Source organism: Leptomonas pyrrhocoris (assembly GCF_001293395.1).
Source record: "Leptomonas pyrrhocoris isolate H10 chromosome Unknown, whole genome shotgun sequence".
Taxonomy (NCBI): domain Eukaryota; phylum Euglenozoa; class Kinetoplastea; order Trypanosomatida; family Trypanosomatidae; genus Leptomonas; species Leptomonas pyrrhocoris.
In genome coordinates, this window is record NW_015438362.1 from 507,287 (window position 1) to 527,084 (window position 19,798).

At 52.5% G+C, this 19,798-nt stretch overlaps 3 protein-coding genes across 3 annotated transcripts; all 3 read left to right on the forward strand.

Annotated features, from left to right (window-relative positions):
• Positions 1-7,586: 7,586 nt before the first annotated feature.
• On the forward strand, positions 7,587-9,001 carry ABB37_03832 (hypothetical protein; the record flags this gene model as incomplete). Its single annotated transcript, XM_015801294.1, has 1 exon — positions 7,587-9,001. The coding sequence occupies exon 1, from the start codon at positions 7,787-7,789 to the stop codon at positions 8,999-9,001; it is 1,215 nt and encodes a 404-aa protein (XP_015659914.1). The 5' UTR covers positions 7,587-7,786.
• A 913-nt stretch (positions 9,002-9,914) lies between these two features.
• Positions 9,915-15,246, forward strand: ABB37_03833 (hypothetical protein; the record flags this gene model as incomplete). The annotated part of the gene is made up of 1 exon (XM_015801295.1): positions 9,915-15,246. Exon 1 carries the CDS (start codon positions 10,090-10,092, stop codon positions 15,244-15,246), a length of 5,157 nt encoding a protein of 1,718 aa, XP_015659915.1. The 5' UTR covers positions 9,915-10,089.
• Positions 15,247-15,978: 732 nt separating this feature from the next.
• On the forward strand, positions 15,979-18,704 carry ABB37_03834 (hypothetical protein; the record flags this gene model as incomplete). Its single annotated transcript, XM_015801296.1, has 1 exon — positions 15,979-18,704. The coding sequence occupies exon 1, from the start codon at positions 16,227-16,229 to the stop codon at positions 18,702-18,704; it is 2,478 nt and encodes an 825-aa protein (XP_015659916.1). The 5' UTR covers positions 15,979-16,226.
• Positions 18,705-19,798: the final 1,094 nt, after the last annotated feature.

A 19,798-nucleotide genomic window follows, 5' to 3' on the forward strand; every position in this document is an offset into this window, starting at 1 on the left:
GTGGATGAGAATGAAATTCGAAACAGGAAAGATGTCGTGTGGTGAGTCAGAAGCATCGTAAAGTTTCTCTTTCCTCATTTTTCTCCCTTTCTGTTCATTTTCATTTTCCCATGTTTCCTTACGTGCTTTTGTTCGTCCTTTTTAAATAAATTTAGAGCTTCAGACGGTGAAGTCATGTTATTTGTACTTTGACCGCCCACGACTCTCTTCTACTCCTTTTTTTTCTCCTTTCACCTCCCTCTCACCTTAACTCTGTTGCTGTTCTTTACCGCGCTCTTTGTCTTCCACTCTTTTTCATTTTTCAATAGTCCTCTGTTTCGTTTCTTTTACTTTTCGTTTCTGTGTTTTAAATTTCGCCCGAGCGCGTGCGGTGACAACGAAATTCGACCTCTTCTCCACTTCTTTGTTCCTCTTTCCGGTGTTTCTGTTCCTCGCTCCATCCCATACTCTCGCTGCTTTTTTTTTTTCTCTCTTTTCGAAGCGAGAGAAGCCGAACGAAAAGCGCAGAAAAAATGAGTTGATGCTCGAAAAAAAAAATGAAATGAATATCACCACAAATAAAAAAAGATATATGTAATCATAATTTACCACCTCTTTTCTAGTTTCTCTTTTCTTTGTTTCTTTGCTGGATTTACCACACAACTTTTCCTGTGAAAAGAAGAAACCAACAACTACAAACGAGCCTTCAAACTGTCGTCTGGTTGGACTTATCTCTTTTCTTTTCCCTTCTGCTCTTTTTACGTTTTCTTTTTCCCACTGTTTTGCTCCTTCCGGGTGCCATTTCTCGCATCCCAAAACATATACATATACATATATGTATTATAATTTACTTTTCTTTTTTTTTTCCCTAGCGCGGCATTTTTTAACAGTAAGATTTAGTTTATGGTCGCTAAATGTGCTCTTTTTTTGTTTTATATGATACAGTTATCTTACTCATTGATGATGAAGTTGTTCTGAGTAACGCGGCTTGATGTATCCGTCGATACTTTTCATTTCTGTTTGTAAGAAAAACTCTTTTCTGTTTGTTTTTGCGCCTTTAAAATTTGAGTCTTATGCGCGTTTCTTCGGCTGTAATGTTTCGTGTTTGTTATTTGTTTTATCCGTTTTCTACGGCATCTCTTTACGTCCACGTTTACATCTTTCCTTTCCTTTCTTTTCTTTTCTTTGCTGCAAGTGCCTTGCTCGTCGATATGTTGTACTTTTTCTTTTTTTCTTTTCCCTCCGTCGTACCTTTGCTCACAAATGATATGGAGTTTTTCCTATTTCATGTAGGTATGTAATCCCACCGTGCGACCCGAAGCTGCAACAGCTTTTCTTTTGCTTTTCCACTCAAGATGAGGAAAAAAGAAAGAAAGCTACTGCAGTGCTTTCCATCGAATGCTGCCTCTCTGTTTCTTGTCTCTTACTCGCTCTTTTGCTTTTTTCTCTGTTCCATAAATAATCTAAAAAGAGATATCTATTGGCCAGGCACAAACTCAGTGGCGATCCTGCACAACCGTGTGAGGGAAACGCACAGCTCTGCGTCATCACATTTTTGTTTTTAAAAAGAAAAAGAATGGTATCGGAAGGAGGAGATGAAAGAAAGGTACGCGAAACTACACACACACACACACAAACAAAAAAAACAATGACGCCGGTGACGACAAAAGCAAACGCTGGCGTTGAAGATATTGTTTTCTTTTCCTCACGGCGTTTATTATTATTATTATTATTATTATTTGAACTGAGTGTAACGCTTTGTTTTTTTTTTTCAATTAAATTTGTGTCTTTGTTCTTGGACGCTATTTTTCGTTCTCTCATGTACCAGGCTTCACGGGAACATTGGTTAAATTGCCTGTACGTTGATCTGCTATACGGCCGAGTAAACTCGACGCACACACGATGATTACAGAGGAAAAAGCAACGCGGGATATCTCAAGACCAACCGGTACGGCCTCTGTTAGAGATGAGTTGAAGTGATGTTTTTCTCCCACCTGCACGCCCTATTTTTACTCCGCCTCTTCTCCTTATGATGTGTGTGTTTGGATGCAAATATGAAACGGTGATAAGTATCAAAATCATTTTTCTTTCCCGATATCCCTCAGCAATTTCTCATGGACGTTGAAATGCCTTTGCTCTTTTTTTTTCTGCTTTGATTGGTTTCCCGTCATTTTTTTCTTTCCCCCAATTTCATTAGCATCCAGAGCTATTTGGAGAGGTTTGATTCGTATGCTTGTGCTTGTGTGCTCAATTGCGTATGCTGTTCTCGTTTCTTTTTTTCTTGTTTACTCCGACTGTGCTTTTTATGCTTTCAAACTGATGCGTTGTTTTTATTTTATTTTGACATTGTATGACGTTCTTCACTCGCGCCAAAGATTTTCACTCTTGTACATTCATTGTTGTATCTCCGGCTCTTTTTCTCGTGTAGCATGCGGTTTTTGCGCACCCCAGCGCTGCGTTTCTTCGTTGGACTTGTGCACCATCTATACACGCTCTTTGAAGCAGAACAATCCGTCATGAGAGCCACGACCTGAGCTTTTACACGCGTTTCAGTCTTGTCCTTCTTTTTCCTTCTCTCGTCGTTTGTGATGCGGAGAAGGGATGCCTCAAACTCTCTCAGCCTTTCCCGCTATTCCTTGTGACCTGACGTACAAGACAAACCTGCCTCGCTTCAATCTAGCACGGCGCACACTTCCAGCTTTCGCGCGTCGAAAAGAGAAAAGAGAAGATACTTTTGGCGCAAACAGAGGCTTTTTCCATTCTGTTTTCCCACTTCTGTTGACCTGGTAACGTTGTCATTCCTTTTTCGTTTTCCTTGTTCCTCTTTGCATACTTTGCATGAAAATCAACCTTGTCGAGTGAAGTCGCCGTGTGTGCCTGTTGCTGTGTGCGGTGAATACGTGTCCTCGTTAGCACGCTAAAAGGCACTTACGTATCCCCCTTTTCGCGTTTGAGTGGCATGGTAAGCTCACACACGCACACACACGTGAACACACATTTTCCGCCAATGTCGTGTTTCAAGCAGTAATGCGCTACTTCCTTTTTTTTATTCTGTGAAGCTTTTTTCTTGCTTGAAAACGCAGGTATATTTTTTTGTTTTTTAATTGTTTTCTCTTTTTCTCATTCTTCTTTACGTTGTTCGACTAGCACTAGTGAGTGAAAAGGTGCATTTTTTTTTCCTTTCCTTTCTACCGCTCTCTCTTTCATTTCATTTCATTTTATTGTGTTGCACGTAATACGCAGTCGCTATCCACACACACACACACACACACACACACACACCATTGGTGGGGGGTTGAAGTTTTTCTTTTTCCTATTACTTCGCCCTCCCCGTTGGTGTCGTAAAACAGACTGTGTGTTCTTCACCGATGTAAACACCTTTCGGTGCCTTCTCTTTTTTTTTTTGTTCCTTACCCTCTTTTTTCTGTTTGTGCTACTGTTCACGATACTAATGGTACCCTCGCAATGAAAATGCAATTTCAAAACCACATTTTTTTCTGTTCTATCTTCCCTCGTCAGTTCAACTTTCTCTGCTTTCAACCTTTTTTTTTATAAGTATTCTTCCGTATTTTTCATAAGCCTCTACACGGAAGAGCTTTACCACTGTTATATATATATACACACACAACACAGAGAAATAAGTGATGCATACTTCCAAGTCGATTTCGGAGAATGAGCAAACCTCCTTTTTTTTTGCTGTAATGGTACACTTTTTTTTTCTTGTTTGCGATAATTTGTCTCCCTACTCTTCAACTCTGCCTTCCACTGTCTTATGACTTCTCTTCTTCAGCTATTTTTATTACTTTGTATTCTCTTTCACTTTTCGTTTTGCTTTCCTTGATCGTCAAACAAACTCCTCTTCTTTTTTCCCCAGGTTTAAACTGTTTTATTTGGACTCGTTTTCTTTTCCTCTACTTCATGTTTTATTCTTGCCCGATTTGTTCTGTAAATGTTACTTTTTTTTTCTTCTTTTTTTTTAACGCCCTCTTTTTTTATGTTTCTCGCTCTTTTCCACAGTGACGTGTATGTGCGGCCTTCGCGTCACAGCATTTTTCGATTGGATGCCTCTTTCTTTTTTTCCTCCTCCTCCCCGTCTTTCCGGCCTCCTTTCACACCTCTTTTTCTTTGATTGAAACCCGTTTCTAACTCAAAGGGAGAGGCAGGCTGTCGATTAGCGTGAGCAATTACGGCAGCGCGCCTTATTAATTGTTTCAAGAAGAAACTTGACTACGACATATCTCCCCCAAAAGCAAACGAAAGTGCGCAAATACCCTCTCTCACACACACGCACACACGCACACATGCATACAGATACCATCGCCTTCACGGAAGAGGCGACTGCAACGAAAGATAAAAAGAAACAGCTAAAGGAGATGGAAGGGAGAAAAAGAAAAATCAATGAAAAAGATGCCCTGCGGACACAACTGAAAGCCTCTGTCTTCTTTTTGTGTTGTTTTTTTGGTTTCTCGCCTTTCTCGACTCTCCCTTCTCTGGCTCTCTTTTTTTTTGTTAATCTTATAGCGCTCGCACATACACGCAGAAAGAAAGGAAAAGGACACTTTTTCTTTCGCTCGATCTCGCACTGTGCATCACCAATTCGTTTTTTCCCCCTTTCAGTGATGTTACTTTTTTTTCCCCCTTTTTTTTCTTTTTTCCAGAATATCCGTGTGTTGGCATAGAGCTGATTTATTATTTAAAAGAGTCTATTTCCACCTTCTTTGTCTTAACTACGCAAATACTTCGTCGAGAACTCTTTTTCTTCCTTTTTTCAGATAAATATATCATGAGATGTTTCTCCATCTCTTTAAAAACCCTCGTTTTTTTTTTTCTCAACTCCATTGGCAGCGTATCTTTCTCATCGGACTACTGTTTTTGTTAGAAGTCTTCTTAAAAAAAAAAGGAAATGACAGCGGAAGGGGAAATGGGAGGGCTGCTTTCTTTTCTCTCTATCTTACGCCCTTTTTTCTTGCACCTATTTTTGTTTTGTTTCATTTACTATTGCTTCCTATTTAGTTGTTTGTGTTTTCCCTCTAGGATACTAAAAAAAAAAATATTGCTGCTCTGTTTTTTTCTTCTCTCTTTCTCTATATATGAGTTTCAAGTAGCAGTTGCTCTTCTGTTGCTTTAGTGGACTATCTGATTCACTTTGCATTTTAGTGTTATTCCTGGAAGCGCACCATTCATCTCTCACACACATGACCTCCATCAACCCGAGATGGATCATAAAGGATGGGGATGAAGTGTAGCAGACCTCGCCTTTCTCGAAGAAAAAACACACACATGCACAGAAACGTTACAAGGCTGTCTGACCATCCACGCAAAGCAAAGAATGCGAATACGCGTTGACGTGTTGAGAGAAGTTTTTTTTTTCCTCACAAAGGTTACATTTTAACCTTTTCATTGCTTTATCTTCTTCTCTCTCTCTCTCTCTATATCTATTATTCTATGGACTTCTATCTTTCTTCCTCTCTGTTTCCTATGTTAAAAACTACAATTGTTTTTTACCCAGAGTGTGAGGTACACTGCGGGCGGCGCTTAAGCGTTATCTTAGCTGTGATGGACTCTGTCACTCAGAGGAATCGGTCTCCTTTTTGTTATTGTTAGTTTGATCAGAAATTGTTTACAACGGTACTCCCAGAGCAGATACGTTCATGCTTGTGTTATTTGAAGTGCCTTTGTTTCTCACTTGTTTTGGCTTTCTTTTTAGTTACATCTTTTCCCTTTTCTTCTAGTAGCATTCAGTACAGGTGCGTCGGAGGAGCCTACATAGCGAATAGAAGAGGACGCACGAGTGGGAATCAAGGTGAAGTGTGTTCCCCTCTGTCGAGAGGCGTAAGGAAGCAGATCCTCCTGTGTGTGCGACAACCCGCCATTCAGGGTGGCCTGCAGCACGCTGCTTAAACGCCACTCACATCCATAACAGACTTTTACGTTCTCTTTCTAAGATTTAAGTGTTTTCTTTCCACCGATTAAAAAAGGCCACCATCTTCGTTTTTCTCTCCTTTTTTGCTCCAAGCTTGTTTAAAAAAAAAACCCGAAAACTTAAAAAAAAGGTTTTATGAGTTCGTGAATGCCCACACAAAGCGTATCGTTCACTGTTTTGGTTTCTTCTTCCGGTGTACTTGGTTGTTCCCTTTCTTGTTTCTTTTGATCCACAACGGCGGCGAAAGTTCTAAAAGGCAAATGCAAAAAAAAAAAGCGTCAGAGCAACGGTATGTATTTATTTTTCAAGCAAACAAATGGACCGATTGGAATAAGTTTTCCTTTTCTATGTCGAAATCCTGAAACGCATGAGCAGAAAGATTCCGGGCGTTGAGGGTGCCACTGCTTGTCCGCTAATGCATGAGGGCAGCATCATGGCGTACTCGACGAGAGGAACAGCAAAGATACCGATGAGCGTACTGGGATTGTTGGAAAAAAAAAGAGATTTAAAAACAGATTTTTTCTTCTTTACAAAGGCGTACGAAACGAAGTTCAACAAATTGAAAGATATTTGTTCTTGATTTCTTTTTTTTCCTTTTCTTCCTGTACTTGACCTCTCGATCCATTCTCATCACCTCCCTTTTCACGCACGCTTCCTTTGCTTCTCATTTTTTCCCATGATGGTCTTGTTCCTCTACACTTCATGAGACACCGTTTGCTCGTTACTGTCTTTTTTTTTTTCTGTTGTTGTTGTACTCACACCCGAAAAGAAAGAATCTGACGTCTCCTTGACGCAGTCGTCGTTCTCTATCAAATGTGCCAAAACAACAACAAAAATAACAAAGCACCAAATGCATAAAAGAATGTAGGAGAAGTGGTTTGTTCTCCCTACGACATATGCGGCCTTTTTGTGAGGACGATGTGCTGCTTTTTTTTTTGTTGCTGAAGCAAAGGTAGAATTGAGAAGAAGAGCGCGATAGTCTTAGTAAAACCCACAAGCAATACACACACACATGCAGGAGGCGTCATGCGTCGGTGCTTTATTGTTCGGTATCGCTTTTGATGTGTTCTCTTTTCTTTTCCCTTTTACCGCGTCAAAATTTGACCCACTTTTTCCCGTTCTGCTTTGCCTTGTACATATATACATGAAACGTAACTTTTGTTCATCTGTTTATTGTGATTCTGATGTTGATTTGCTTTCTCTCTTTGTGTGTGGAGCTCCTACGAACGTCTCAACTACCCCTCAAAAAACAATAACAAGAACGAGGCAAAACGGCAAGTACGCTGTCTAGAAAAGACAATACAAACGAAGCCGTTTCTTCAACGTCGTGAGACACATGCGTCCTCCTGCATGAGTTGGCTTTCGTTTTAGTAGGGGGCTTTTCTGTGTCGCACAATCACGCCGTCTTCTGCACTTCATTATTGTTAGCCAGTAAGGCAGCGTTTCTCCGCAAAACAGCTGAGAGGGGAAGCGGGTTTTTTTTTTCTGAGTTGAGGAGAGTAACGCAGCATGCTAAACAAGACCTCTCACCCCCTCTTCCTCGCACCCTGCCTCGACTTTAATGCCTCACCCACTCATTTTCGCATCGCCTTGTTCTTCACCCTCCATTTTTCTTTTGTTAAACGTGCGTACATGCCACTGACCACTTGCGATTTGGTATTCATGCCGCGATTGTACCCGACGCAGCGGCATCACGTCCATCAGTCAAACCTGACTTCCGATCACGCACCGTCACCTTTTCCCCGCTCTGGAGAGACAGAGAGAGCCGTTGAGAGCCCGCAGCCACACTGGCCTCCAATACTTGTAATAGAAAGCGAAGGGAGCATATCCATTGTATTCTCTTTTTTCCCTTGCTCTCTGACCTCTGCAGTTCTTTCTCAAATAATGTCCTCGTCCTCGAGCTCATCGACATCGAGGGATGAGTCTTCGACGTCGTCCCGCCCGGCGATGAACGCACTCGCGCCGTACACGCGCGACGCGACGAAGAACTCTCCTGCCCCCGATCCGCAAAACCCCAATGACACGCCTTCCTCCGCCGACGAAGAAAACCAGCGAAGCGACTCCAATGCCGACGGCGACAACGGCGCTGACCACGCGGAAGACGGGCAGCCGTCGCCCTCCGACACTCAGAGCGACGCGTTAAGTCGCCCACGCGATGAGGCGTTTGACGAGGTGGAGCGGCGGGCCCGTGTGGCACTGGAGAACATCTCTGCCGGCGAGGGGAGCATCGAGTCGCGCTTGGGTGAGTATGTGGACGTCCTCCAGTCCTACCGCTCCGCCTGCCAGGAGCGGGCAATGTACCACGAGGCCTTCCTTGTCCAGCAGGTGCTGCGCAACCTTCGCCTGAATGAGGAGAGCCGGCACGTGCGCGGCATCACGGAACAGCAGATGGAGGAGCGGCGGGTGCTGGAGGAGGCGCACCGCGAGGAGTTCCGCGAGTTTCACCATTCGTGGAACGCGCGCATTGACGCCTTTGAGGAGGAGCAGCTGGAGGCCGAGATTTCGCTCCTGGAGCGCCAGAACAACGAGCTGATTCAGTTTCAGGAGGACATGCGCGACTACCAGCCGCGGCTGCTCAAGTATAGCCGATCGCTGCTTGAGTCCCGCGCGAAGCAGAAGGTTCTCGCCCGGCAGCGCGACTACATTGGGGCGCAGACGCAGAAGGAGAAGGCGGACGCGATTGAAATTGCGGATATGGAACGCTACGAAGGCGCGCGCCAGGAGTCGTTTGAGCGTCGGGAGCACGCGCTGCGTCACCGACACCAGCAGGAACTTCTCGCGCTGCGCACAAAGGTCGAGAGTCGTCGCCTCTACCTCGAGCGCTACCGGAAGCAGGAGCTGGATGTGCTGCTCCAGCGCTACATCAATGTTCGCCGGTCCATGGAGTCGCAGCAGAACATCGTGCGCAACAAGACGGGCACGCTGCTGCTGAAGCACGCATGCAACATGAAGACGGATAATAGCGGCATGGCAGTTCTCGTAGAGAGCGCAGGCTCAGGAGCGTTTGGTAGCGTGGTGCAGCGGCGCCAGGCAGACGAGCTCCGCGCGGCGCAGAGTCAAGGTGCCACGGCCACGTCGAGCAGCAATGGTGAGGTTTAACCTCGAAGTACTGTTGTGGGCAGTGTGAACGCTGTTCCTTAGTGGTCTCTTTTTTTTCTTTCTTTTGCTGCGATTGGCAAGACGGCTGCGCCAGGATTAAAAAGAACGAGAAACCGGCGAGGTGTTTCCCGTGACAACTTCGGATTTCCCGGATTTTCAGCGCAGTGTACGGTGTGGCTTCGCCAGCTCCTTCACTTGCGTGGCGGTCAACACTGTTTTGGATTTTTCGTTAATGCCGCTCTTGTGTTTTTCCTCTGTGCGTTTCCTTACTGTCTCTGATGTACAAATTTTCTCATTTATTTGTTTTCATGTGCATTCTGTGTTGAAACCCCTCATGTGTTTCTGTCAAGAGATGCTTTTTCTTTTTTGTACCTCCATGTAAAATGGCGAACGTTTGCACAGAACTCCCCCAAAAATGAAGAAACAAGGACAACAAAAACTCCCTCATTCGGGATGTAAACCGTCGATTTATGTGGAAAGACATATAGGTGAGGACGGGGATCGCAAAGGATCATTCACGGTGCAACACAAAACTCGACTTTCGTGAACGTTTTTGTGTACGAGTACGTTTTCTGCCCGTTGTTTGATTCTGCGTGACGGGGGAGGAAAGGCGCCCTCCACCTATCAACCTTGATGTCCGACGCTCTCATCATAGCTTTGACCTCTGTGAAAGTGGTTGCTAGTGTGAGTGAAACTCAGACAAGAGCCCTTGCTGTTTGGATGCATAGCTTGACAGAGAACGCAGCGCTGCATAACGAACTTGTACTTCGCTCACGTTATTCGTGCTTCATACCCACAAACACTCGCTTCTTTTTGTTGTTTCGCACATTTCCTTGTTACTTTTTTTTTTCTCGTTCAATATTCCCAAATGCTCCCATCAACTTCTCCTCACGTTTGTCATACAATTGTCCGGAGAAGTGGTAGGCAAAGAGAACTGTGAAGTCGAGAACAGAATCAATATAGCACAGATTCAACGGAAATAATAATAATTACTACAGTCCCCCCGTAGCACACACACCCGCCCGCACAAAAGCCGGAAGGCAACAACAGCGCGAAACCTGAAGCGCGCACCCACGCAAGCTACAATAATGTTTGGAACGCTTTTCTTCGACGAGTCGCGGGTCGCAACCGCGTTTCGCATTCGTCGCACACCACAGACGACCGGGGCGACGTCAGCCCACGGCGCTACAGCGTCCCAACACGCCAGCAGCGAAATCCTCGCGCTGTCGCACCGATGCGCGTTTAGCTGCCGCGGTGAAGTCGCCCTCCCCTCGCTGCGGGCGTCGCTGCTGTGGTGGCTGGACACGGACGCCGGCGTGGTCCAGCTTCTCGTGGTGAACGACGGCGAAAGCAGCCAGGCTGCACGAGCGTGTCAGTCTCGTCTCCTCTCCATCGAGGTGCCCGCCAAGCACCCGAGCGAGGTGGTGACGTGCGGGGTGACGCGAAACTACATGTACGACAATGGAGTGGCGGTGGTGTGGGTGTTGGGGGGTGGGGGCGGCAGCGCGCTCGATGCTCCGCAGCGGCTGCGGCAGCCGGGCAACTGCTTGATGGCCGGTTTTGCACAGATCACCGTGCAGCGAGACGTGGACAACACCGGTCACAGCAGCCTCCTCCTTGTGCCGGACGAGCAAATCGTGGAGTGTGCGCCGCTGACCCGCATCCCAAGCGAGGCATTTGCGACGAGCACGGCAGGGTGCAGAGGCAGTGCCTGCGTGGTGGCGGAGCTGGCGGAGGCCGCGTCGGCGCGCACCATCTCGCTCGTTGTACTCACCGACGGCGCACGTCTCTGGCGCGCGGAGCTGTACGGCGACGGCGCCGTCAGCGTGAGCGAGGTGGGCGACGAGCACCGCCGCAACTTCCTCCGCTCCTTCTGCGATGGTAACGAAGAAGTGCGTCTGCTCGACACCCGCACCATCACCGCTGACTTGCAACGCCTTTCCTCTCCTTCGGCGGACTCGTCTTTTCAGCTGTCGATGTCCGACGCAAGTGCGCCGGATCCGTCGAGCCCATCATCATCACCTCCTAACAGGCGGTGGATTCGCCGGTTTTTAGGCAACAGCACCAACGACGGTGACGCGTTGCTGAGCGGTGATGCAGCAGGCAGTCTCCCTGACGTCGGCCTCCCCGTCACCATCAAGCGACGCCTGTACGCCGCTGTGAGTGCGATCCAGCTGAGCCCCTTTATCGCCCTCACACGGTGGAACGGTCAGGTGGAGATTTACGATGTAGCTGGAGGTGCTCTGCAACTGGCGCCGCAGTACCCCATTGGCGTTTTACCCCACGCAGCACTGCGCTCCGTGACGGATTACGCAGATGTTCGCCCACCTGCCAAGAGCGGCAAGACGAAGCAGCAGGGCCCGCAGAATCGCATCAACGCGCTGCCGGCGGGCGCGACCGCGCAGTGGGCGACGCGAGACCCCCGCACGCAGCTCGTGCACGTCATCACCTGCCTCGGCGACGATGGAGAGGGCCGCCCCTGTCTGTGGACGTCGTTACCGCCTCTGCCGCCCACCACAAACCTTGATGGCGCGGTGCAGGACCACGCGGGCGAGATCTTAGCGCAACACTGCACCGTTAGTGTGGCGCCGCCGACGCTGGCCAGCACGCCTCTCGCCTGTGCTGTGACTGCCAACGGCGGGCGTTTGATTCTGGTGTGCGACATCGGCTCTGAGGAGGACGGGCACCTGCTGTGCTCTCGTTCGCTGGGAGCCCTGACGCTGCGCGGGGACTCGTCGGACTCCGTTGGCGTAGCAACGGTGGTGCAGGTAGTGGAGGCAGAGGTCAACGACGGCGGACTTCACGGTCTGCTGCGCACAAGTCGGCTGCACGGGTATTTGTGCCAAGGCGTCCGCATGCAGGGTGTTGTCACCCGGGGGGAGGCGGTGGTGCTGGTAGGGCGGGGCTTGCAGCCGTGCCGCCTATTTACGATGGAGGATGCGGCCGCCGATGCGCTGATGCAGATCACAGAAGGTGTGGTGGTCGGCGTAGAGGTGGAAGACGTGTATGGAATTTCAATGGCCGGCCGTTCTCCTTCATATGGCAACCAGGATGCCCCAGAGCTCGTCACCGCGGGTAGTGGTGCTGGTAGTGGCACACTCGGGTGTCCGCCCCGTGTACACTACGTCCCCCTTGTCGAGGCGCCACCGCAATCGCAGCCACCGTTGTTCTCTTTCGTGGAGTCAGCTGGCGATCCATTTGCGGTATATTGGGAGGGTGTGGATGTAATTCAGTCATGCGCCCACGGTGCGCGGCTCATGGCGGAGCTGCTGGCGGACGTACTGCAGTCAACGACTCCCGTGACGGAGATGGCTTCGCTGCCCCGCTTCTTGAGTGAGGCGCACCTCAGTGGGTACACCGCGTCACTGCAACGCGGTGCCCCTACCACACGAGCCTCCGTCCTGGCCGCGGTGCAATTGGCGCTGAACCCGTCGTCGTGCAGCTGCCGCAGCTCAGATGAGCGCCGTGCCTCGCCTGCCTTCTACGAGTACAGCCGTCTCTACGTGACGCAGGCCGCCATGGGCAAACTTCTGTCGCGGTTGACGTTCCTGACCACGACATATCTTGGCTGGCAGAGCACGCAGTCTGTTGCCGTTGCGCCGACGCTTTCCACCGCGCAGAGCGGTGACGCCGGGCCGTCAGCGGACTGGTTCACGCAGCAACTGGTGACCGCCTTGGAGGTGCTGGTGGCGGCCTACCACGCCGTGCCGTCCGCCGGGTCAGATATCGTTCAGATGGCGCCGGTGGCCGACGACGGCACGCAACCGACCAGCGCGTCGATCATGGCGGCGTTGTTGCCGAGTGTCTCGTGCGACGTCAGCGCCGCGTCTTGTGCCACGCGCTCCCTCTCCGTCGTGCAGGTGGTCAACCGGCTGCGTCGGTGCGGCACTCCGCGAATGGCGTGTGCCTGCACCGCCTGGGTCAAGCAGCTCACCCATCGCTTCCCGCTGCTGCAGCACTACCAGCTGCTTTCCCTGCTGGACACGGCCGCCGCCCCAACGCAGTCTGCGCGTGTACAGGCGTGCTGCGAACGCGTGTGCCAGGCATTAGCGCGCGAGACGGCCGATGACGTCGTGAACCTGCTTTTCCTGGAGGGTCTTTTCCTCCTCGATGTTGGCGGAACTGGCAGCGGCTCGGCCTTTCGTGCGCTGCCGTTGGAGGAGATCGTCGCGTTCTTGTCCGCCGAACCTGCCATGGGCCCGAAGCTGTACGCTGTTGGTGTGCTTCGTCGAGTCACCGGCCTGGGTGCTTTGTACACCTCCTTAAACACCACCGTCACGCGGCACTACTTACACGCCATGCTGGTCGCGTGCGATGAGGCGGCGGAGCGGCTCCAGCGGCGTGCTTCTGCCAGATCTACCGCCGTGCTTCAGCTGCCCTTTCAACACTTGCGCCGTGCCTTTGCGGAGCTGCAGGTGGACGTGCTGCTCACCGCCGCCCAGGCGCGCGTGTCGCAGGCGGACATGGCGGGCAGCTTCCACGACCTGCAGACCGCGCTCGACCTGATGCTGCGCTACAAGTGTCTCCCCATCTATGCAGAGGTCGTCCAGCTGATTTTGAGCAGCACCGTCGAGGTGGCGTGTGCCTCGCAGGCAAACATGCGTGCGCTGCTGCGTGCGACGACCATCGGCGCCGCGCAGCTGGATGAGTCCCTCATTTTAAAGTGGTACAACTACGTCGCGCGACTGCCGACGAAGAGCGCCTCGGAGGCGACGGAGGCGTTGCGCTACCGCGCCATCATGGGCTTGCATCGGTACTTGATGAATCACCACAGCTACGCCCAGTGCGCGCATCTCATGTCCAGCCTCGCCACCCTCATCCGCTGCTCTCCGCTGCGTCGCAGTGCCGCAACCGGCATCTCCGTCAGCGAGCTGGCCGGGCTGGCCCTCCACGCTGCCAGTCGAATCGCGCCGTCCGTGCCGATGCCGGAAAGCGGACGGCCCGCGGGTGATCTCGCGGGGGGTGCGATGACAGCAGCCGCAACATCAACGGCGACAACATCGCAGAGCACGTCGCCGACGGCCGTCATGACGGGCTCGCCGCTTTCCTTGGGCTACTCCTGGCAGCCCGCCTCCCTCTCCGCCTCCCCCCTGCCGACGGACCCCGCGAAAGTGGCTGCAGCGGAGACGTCAGCGACCGCGGCGGCAACCGGCACGGCGCGCTGGTTGACCCGCGCCGACATCCCATGGCTACAGCGTCGTCTCTACCAGGCCCAGTGCGAGCGTCAGCTGTGGCGCCGCGGCTGCACGTTGGACTGCACGGACCTGTGGGTCGAAGGCGCGCCGGTGGACGCCTACCGCGCCGGTGTGGAGAAGCTGGTGTGTGCGCTGATGCAGACCCGCCTGTGGCCGCAGGCCTTCCGTTTCGCTTGCCTGTCCGAGGTGTACGACGCGTGCGGGGTACTGGAGGAGTGGGCGGTAGACCTGCTGCAAGGGGCTCAGCGCAGTCGCGACAGAGCCCTAGACGAGGCAAGCGCAGGGGCGCAGCAAGCCGACCGTACTGCGGCGTGGGAGGAGCTGATCCGTTACTGCGGCGAGCTCTCCACCCTCGAGAACCAGTTTTCCGGGTTTGTGCGCACCGTGACGACGGCGCTGACGTGCGCCTACGAGGCGGTACCGGCGGAGCTGCTCGCCGCCCACCGAGTGACGGACGCCTACACGGCCATGTCGACCCTCTTCCGCGTAGCGCTGGTGCTGCGCCGGCGGGCGGATGACGCTGCTCAGGGGTCCCTACGCGACGACGAGGAAGGGGCGGGGAAAGACGAAGACACAGACGAGACTCAAAACGGTGCGACGTCGTCGTCCGACTCGTCTGAGGAGAGAGGCGGCAGCGCTTCCGCCGCGAACAAAACGCCAGCAACTACGGCGGCCGTGGTGGCCGCGACGCGGCGCGATGTGTGGCGTGCACTGAGTGCTGCGGCACGTATTGGACTAGAGATTCTGGAGAATCCCGCAGACTCCCGAGCGGCGAGGACGAGGGGGAGGGTGACGGGAAATGAGGAGGAGGAAACGGTCCAGCGGCATGTACGTTCGTTGTTGCCTCTTACCTCGCCGGTAGCGTCTGCGGCCCGCAGGGACTTTTCGCCTTTCACGGCGGGTGTGCTGGATCCGATGGCGGTCTGTGCGACGGAGCTGCTGCGCACGCCGGCCTACAGAGACGCACTGCCGTCTGTGCCCGGTGCACAGGAGAACGTTGATCGGTTTTTGAACGGCATCAACGCCCCCTGGGGCGGGGGCAGGCAGTGACGGCGTGTTCGTGTGCCCTTCACATGAGGATGCTTTTTTTTTTTCTACTGCGAATGGAAGCGACTACAAGTGGTGCGGCCTTTCGTCTCCGTGCAGCCGCTCCCCTTCGGTGGTCTGCTTGATTAATTGAACGGTTTTGCTTTGTAGCGTTTTGTGGCGCCGACTTGTGGGACAATGTGAGGTGGTTTGAAACAAGGAAGAGAAAGGCTGCGCACCGTGTCAGAAGAACTTTTCTCTTTTCTGCGTGGCTCTTCTGTGAAGTTGTTTTTCTTTTTAGATCTTCGATGTGAAGATTGACTGTTTTCATAGAGCCTTTTTCAGTAACTCCGACACGCCCTTGCGTGCTTTAACTGTGGAAGTAAAGAAATACGAGAGAGCCTATCCTCCTGCGTTCGCGACGGTAGTTTCGAAAGGAACAGTAGGTGGTGAAGAAGCGTAGAGGGTGCTGCGCTTTTCCTTGACGTTTTTTCCTCTCTCTTGGCGCTGCACCTGATCGGTGTGGCTGAAAACCAACGGAGAAAAGAGCACCCGGAAGATGCCGCTAATTTGGATGCGTGGAAACGTTGTCGGCTTCCCAACGAGCGATGTCCACCCTGCCTTGCGTTGCGTATTGTCAAGGAGGAGGGGTATTTAGTTTGTATTTCTCTCTCCCTTCCTTTTCTTCGTCTCCCATTTATTATTATCGTTATTATCTCTTTTTCTTTGACTCACTTCACTCGTACAACACAAAACAGTCTTTTTTTTTGTATAAGTCCTGGCCTTTTTTCTTGTCAATGCCGCGGACTCCATAAACACACAACAGCCGGACATATGCCAAGACACGGAGCACAACACACGATTCAGTTTGTGCATCAAGCCTAATAGTTTTCACAGAGAAACCAATTCCTTTTCCTTCAGTGGTAATATAAAACTCGCTGTACGACGTAAACCCTTCTGTAGTTTGTTTGCTCATATCTCGTATCAGGGAACAGACCGCCGTAATGAAGCGCTCTCGTCAGGATAATCGGCGATTGGGCCCTGCGGCGGCGGCGATGCGGCGCAACGATGTTTACCGAGATGGCCGCCAGGCTGAGGACCAAGTCAGCACGCAGAAGCTCTTCAAGGATGCCGTGGCGATGCAGAAATTTCACTCTCCCAACCAATCCGGGGCGGGGGCGCGTGTTATGATTCACAGCCGCGAAGAGCTCGCCCTGTACCGCCAGAAGCGCCGATCCGAGTTGGAAGAGAGCGTGCGGCGCGGCTACAAGGCCATCGGCAACTGGATCCGCTACGCGCGCTGGGAGGCGCAGCAGCGAGACTTTGACCGCATGCGCGCCGTGATGGAGCGCGCCGTCGCGGTGCACGGCGAGAACGGCAACCTGTGGCGCGACTACGCCGAGCTGGAGGAGGTGAACGGATTCATTGAGCACGCCCGACAGGTGTGGAACCGCGGCGTGTCGGCGCTGCCGTCGAGCGTGGATCTGTGGGTGAAGTACCTAGCGATGGAGCAGGCCGCCGGGCAGGATCAGCGAGTGCGGGACGTGTTCCATCGCTGGCTCGCCGGAGACGCGGCCCCGCCGTGCGCTTACGAGCTGGCTGCCCTGTACGAAGCGCAGCAGCGACGCCAAGCGGGGTGTCGCGATGTCCTTCGCCAGTACGTCGAGCGGTACAACTCGCCGGCTAGCTGGTTGCTTTATAGCGCGACGGAGCAGCAGGTCTTTGGCGATTTCGCACGGGCCGTGAAGGTGCTGCAGAAGGCACTGCAGGCGCTCCCCGATGAAAGCGTGTGGTCGCCGGAGGAGGAGTGCCGTGTGCCGTTGGCGCTTGCGGAGGCGCATGTCCTGTGCGGCGACCCAACGCATGCACGGGCCGTATTCCACGACGCCCTGGAGAAGGCCGCCGCCTCTCCGCCGGTGCAGGAGAAGGTTTTGCTGGCTTATAGTCGTTTTGAGCGACTGCACGGCGACGGCGCGCACTTCGAGCAAGTCGCAAGACTCCGCACCATTCAGGTGTACGAGGAGCGACTGCGCACAAACGTTGACGATTTTGATGCCTACCTGACGCTGTACTCTCTCTATCGAGATCAGGAACGCGAAACAGGTGCGATGAGCGAGGCCAAAATCCCTGCAGGTCTGTCCAGCTCCACTGCGGTTGTGCCTTCTCTCTCTGCGCCGGCGGTGCAGTCGTCTCCAGCGCGACAGATGCTGCGACGCGCACTTGCGATTCCGGCCAAGGACGCGTACAGCGCCCAGCAGCGTGCTGTGTTGGTCATGGAGTACGCCCGCTGCTGCGAACGCGACGGCAATCCAGACGAGGCACGACGTACCCTTGCGCAAGAGCTCCGCCAGTTTCCGTTCGACGCAGCCCTGTGTCCGCGACTGTGGATCGAGGCCGCCCTTCTGGAAGAGCGCTGCGGCGGCGTGGCACAGGCGCGCAAGCTTCTCCGTGCCGGCGCGCAGGTCACGAACAGCGCGGCGCTCTTTAAAGAAACGATCCGGTTCGAGGAGCGTCAGCGCGAGGCAGCGGTGCACGCGGCAGCAGCAGCAGCAGCGGCGACACACACGACCGATGTCGCGGCGTTATCTGATGAAATCGAGGCTGCTGTGGCGGCTCCCTACGTGGCGGAGCTGCGGACGGACTACCAAAACGCCATTCAAGCCTTCCCCTTCGATGTGCAGTGGTGGCTGGACTACGCAAAGCTGGAGGAGCAGCAGCGGGAGTCGGCGCGGGCGGATGCCCTCTACGCGGCGTGCATTCGCACTTTCAACGCGGAGGCCGCACGTGTGGTGTCCTTCACGCAGCGCTACGACTTGCTCGCCCACGTAGATGCTGCGTGGGCCCACCGCATTCACCTGCACACCCGGCGCTGTCGTGCGCTGCAGCGTCAACTTAGCCGCCGTAAGGCACGACCGGAGGACGTGGAAGTGGCACGAGCAGAGCTGACAGCGGCGCAGACGCAGCTAACGAGCTTGTACGCGGCGCTGCTGCAAGACGTGTGGGATGCCTATCGCAGCGAGGCGGTGACATGGTATGAAAAGTATTTTGAGGGCGGCGAGGGCAGTGGCGAGGGGGTGCTGTCAGGCGCCGCCCCGTCCAAGCTGCCCGCCACGCTGACACCCGCAACGGCACGCTGGTCGGAGGCGGTGGAGGCCGTGGCGGCGTACTTGGAGCGCATGCACACCGCCAAAGGGCCGACCGCGGGCGACAGAGAAGAGGCGAAAACGGCGTTGCGTGCGATCTTGAAGGCGATGGTGCAGACGGAGCGTCACACGATTCGCCACGCGCTGGGCTGGACGGAGCAGACAACGCACTTTGATGCCGTGCAGCGAGCACGAGAATGGGGCGAGCTGCTGTTGTCCCCTCTGCTGAACGAGTGGAGCAAGTTTGAGCTCACGCACGGCGGCTCGCTGGAGGCGGTGAAGGAGGTGATTGAGCGGCCGACGAAGCGTCGCACGCGACTCTTCAAACCAAAGTCATGAGCGAGGACGCAGCGCCGACGTGACATCGCAGATGCGCACGTGTGTGCTTGTGGCATGTCACAATAAAACTCCCTCCCTTCACAACTTGATTTATGATGGCTATGTAATTGCAACGAGATTTAGAGGTTGACGCAGGTGTTTCACACCCTACGGATGTGGCATCCGTGAAGTTTAGCGTGTTTGGTCTAATCAAAACAAAGAGATACTGAGAAACTAATAGCAGTAACAAAAACCGATCATCGTGGGATCGGTCTCCTTTTAACTTCAGTGCCACAGAACGACGAATAAAGAGGAGTCTGCAAGGAGCAACTCGCTATTTTTATTTGGTAGCAGTGTACCTTTTCCGGTTCTTGTTGTTGTGCGTGCGTAGGTGCGATCAGCATATTCGACCCTAACGCACCTTCTCAATTCTCTTGTCCTTTCTCTCGCAATGTTTTTTTCCTGTCTCCGTCTTATCCTGCTTTCTTTCTTCTTCCCTATTTTGTTGTCGTTGCCTCTTGCCTGCTCTTTCTTAAGGCACTGGAAAAGCCTCAGTGCTGCTGTGGAGGAAACAAATAAAGTCCGATTTCCTGCTCTTACGCACACGTAAAGTGGAGCACGCAACGCACAAGCGCGCGCGTACATACCTCTGTATTCGAGCGCCACGTCCACGAAGGCGAGACAGGCGTGACCTCTCTTACTCCTTTTCTTTCGTATTATTATTATTATATTCTTTCGGTCTCGTAAGCGCTCCCCCTGTTTTATTATTATTATTTGAGCTGGAAAAGAACGTTTCCTTGCCGTGGTCAACGGTTTCTCTCATCAAGTACAATAGGCGCTTTCTGTATTTGGATGCTTTTTTTCTTTGCGTCGTCTTTTCCCCTAAGAGGTTTGGCTCTGTGTTCATTCTATTCCCCCAAAAGGTCTACGTATTTTGTTTTTTCTTCCTGCTAGCGCGCAGTGGGCAAGCTCACGCCATAGAGCGTTTTCATTGTTACTTTTAGGCGAGCGCACCATCAACGGTAGGAAGGAGAAACAGCTGGCTGCACACTCCAAAAATATATATACCAAACTGAAGAATCTTGATTGCTTGGGGAAGCTTTTCAACAGCACGC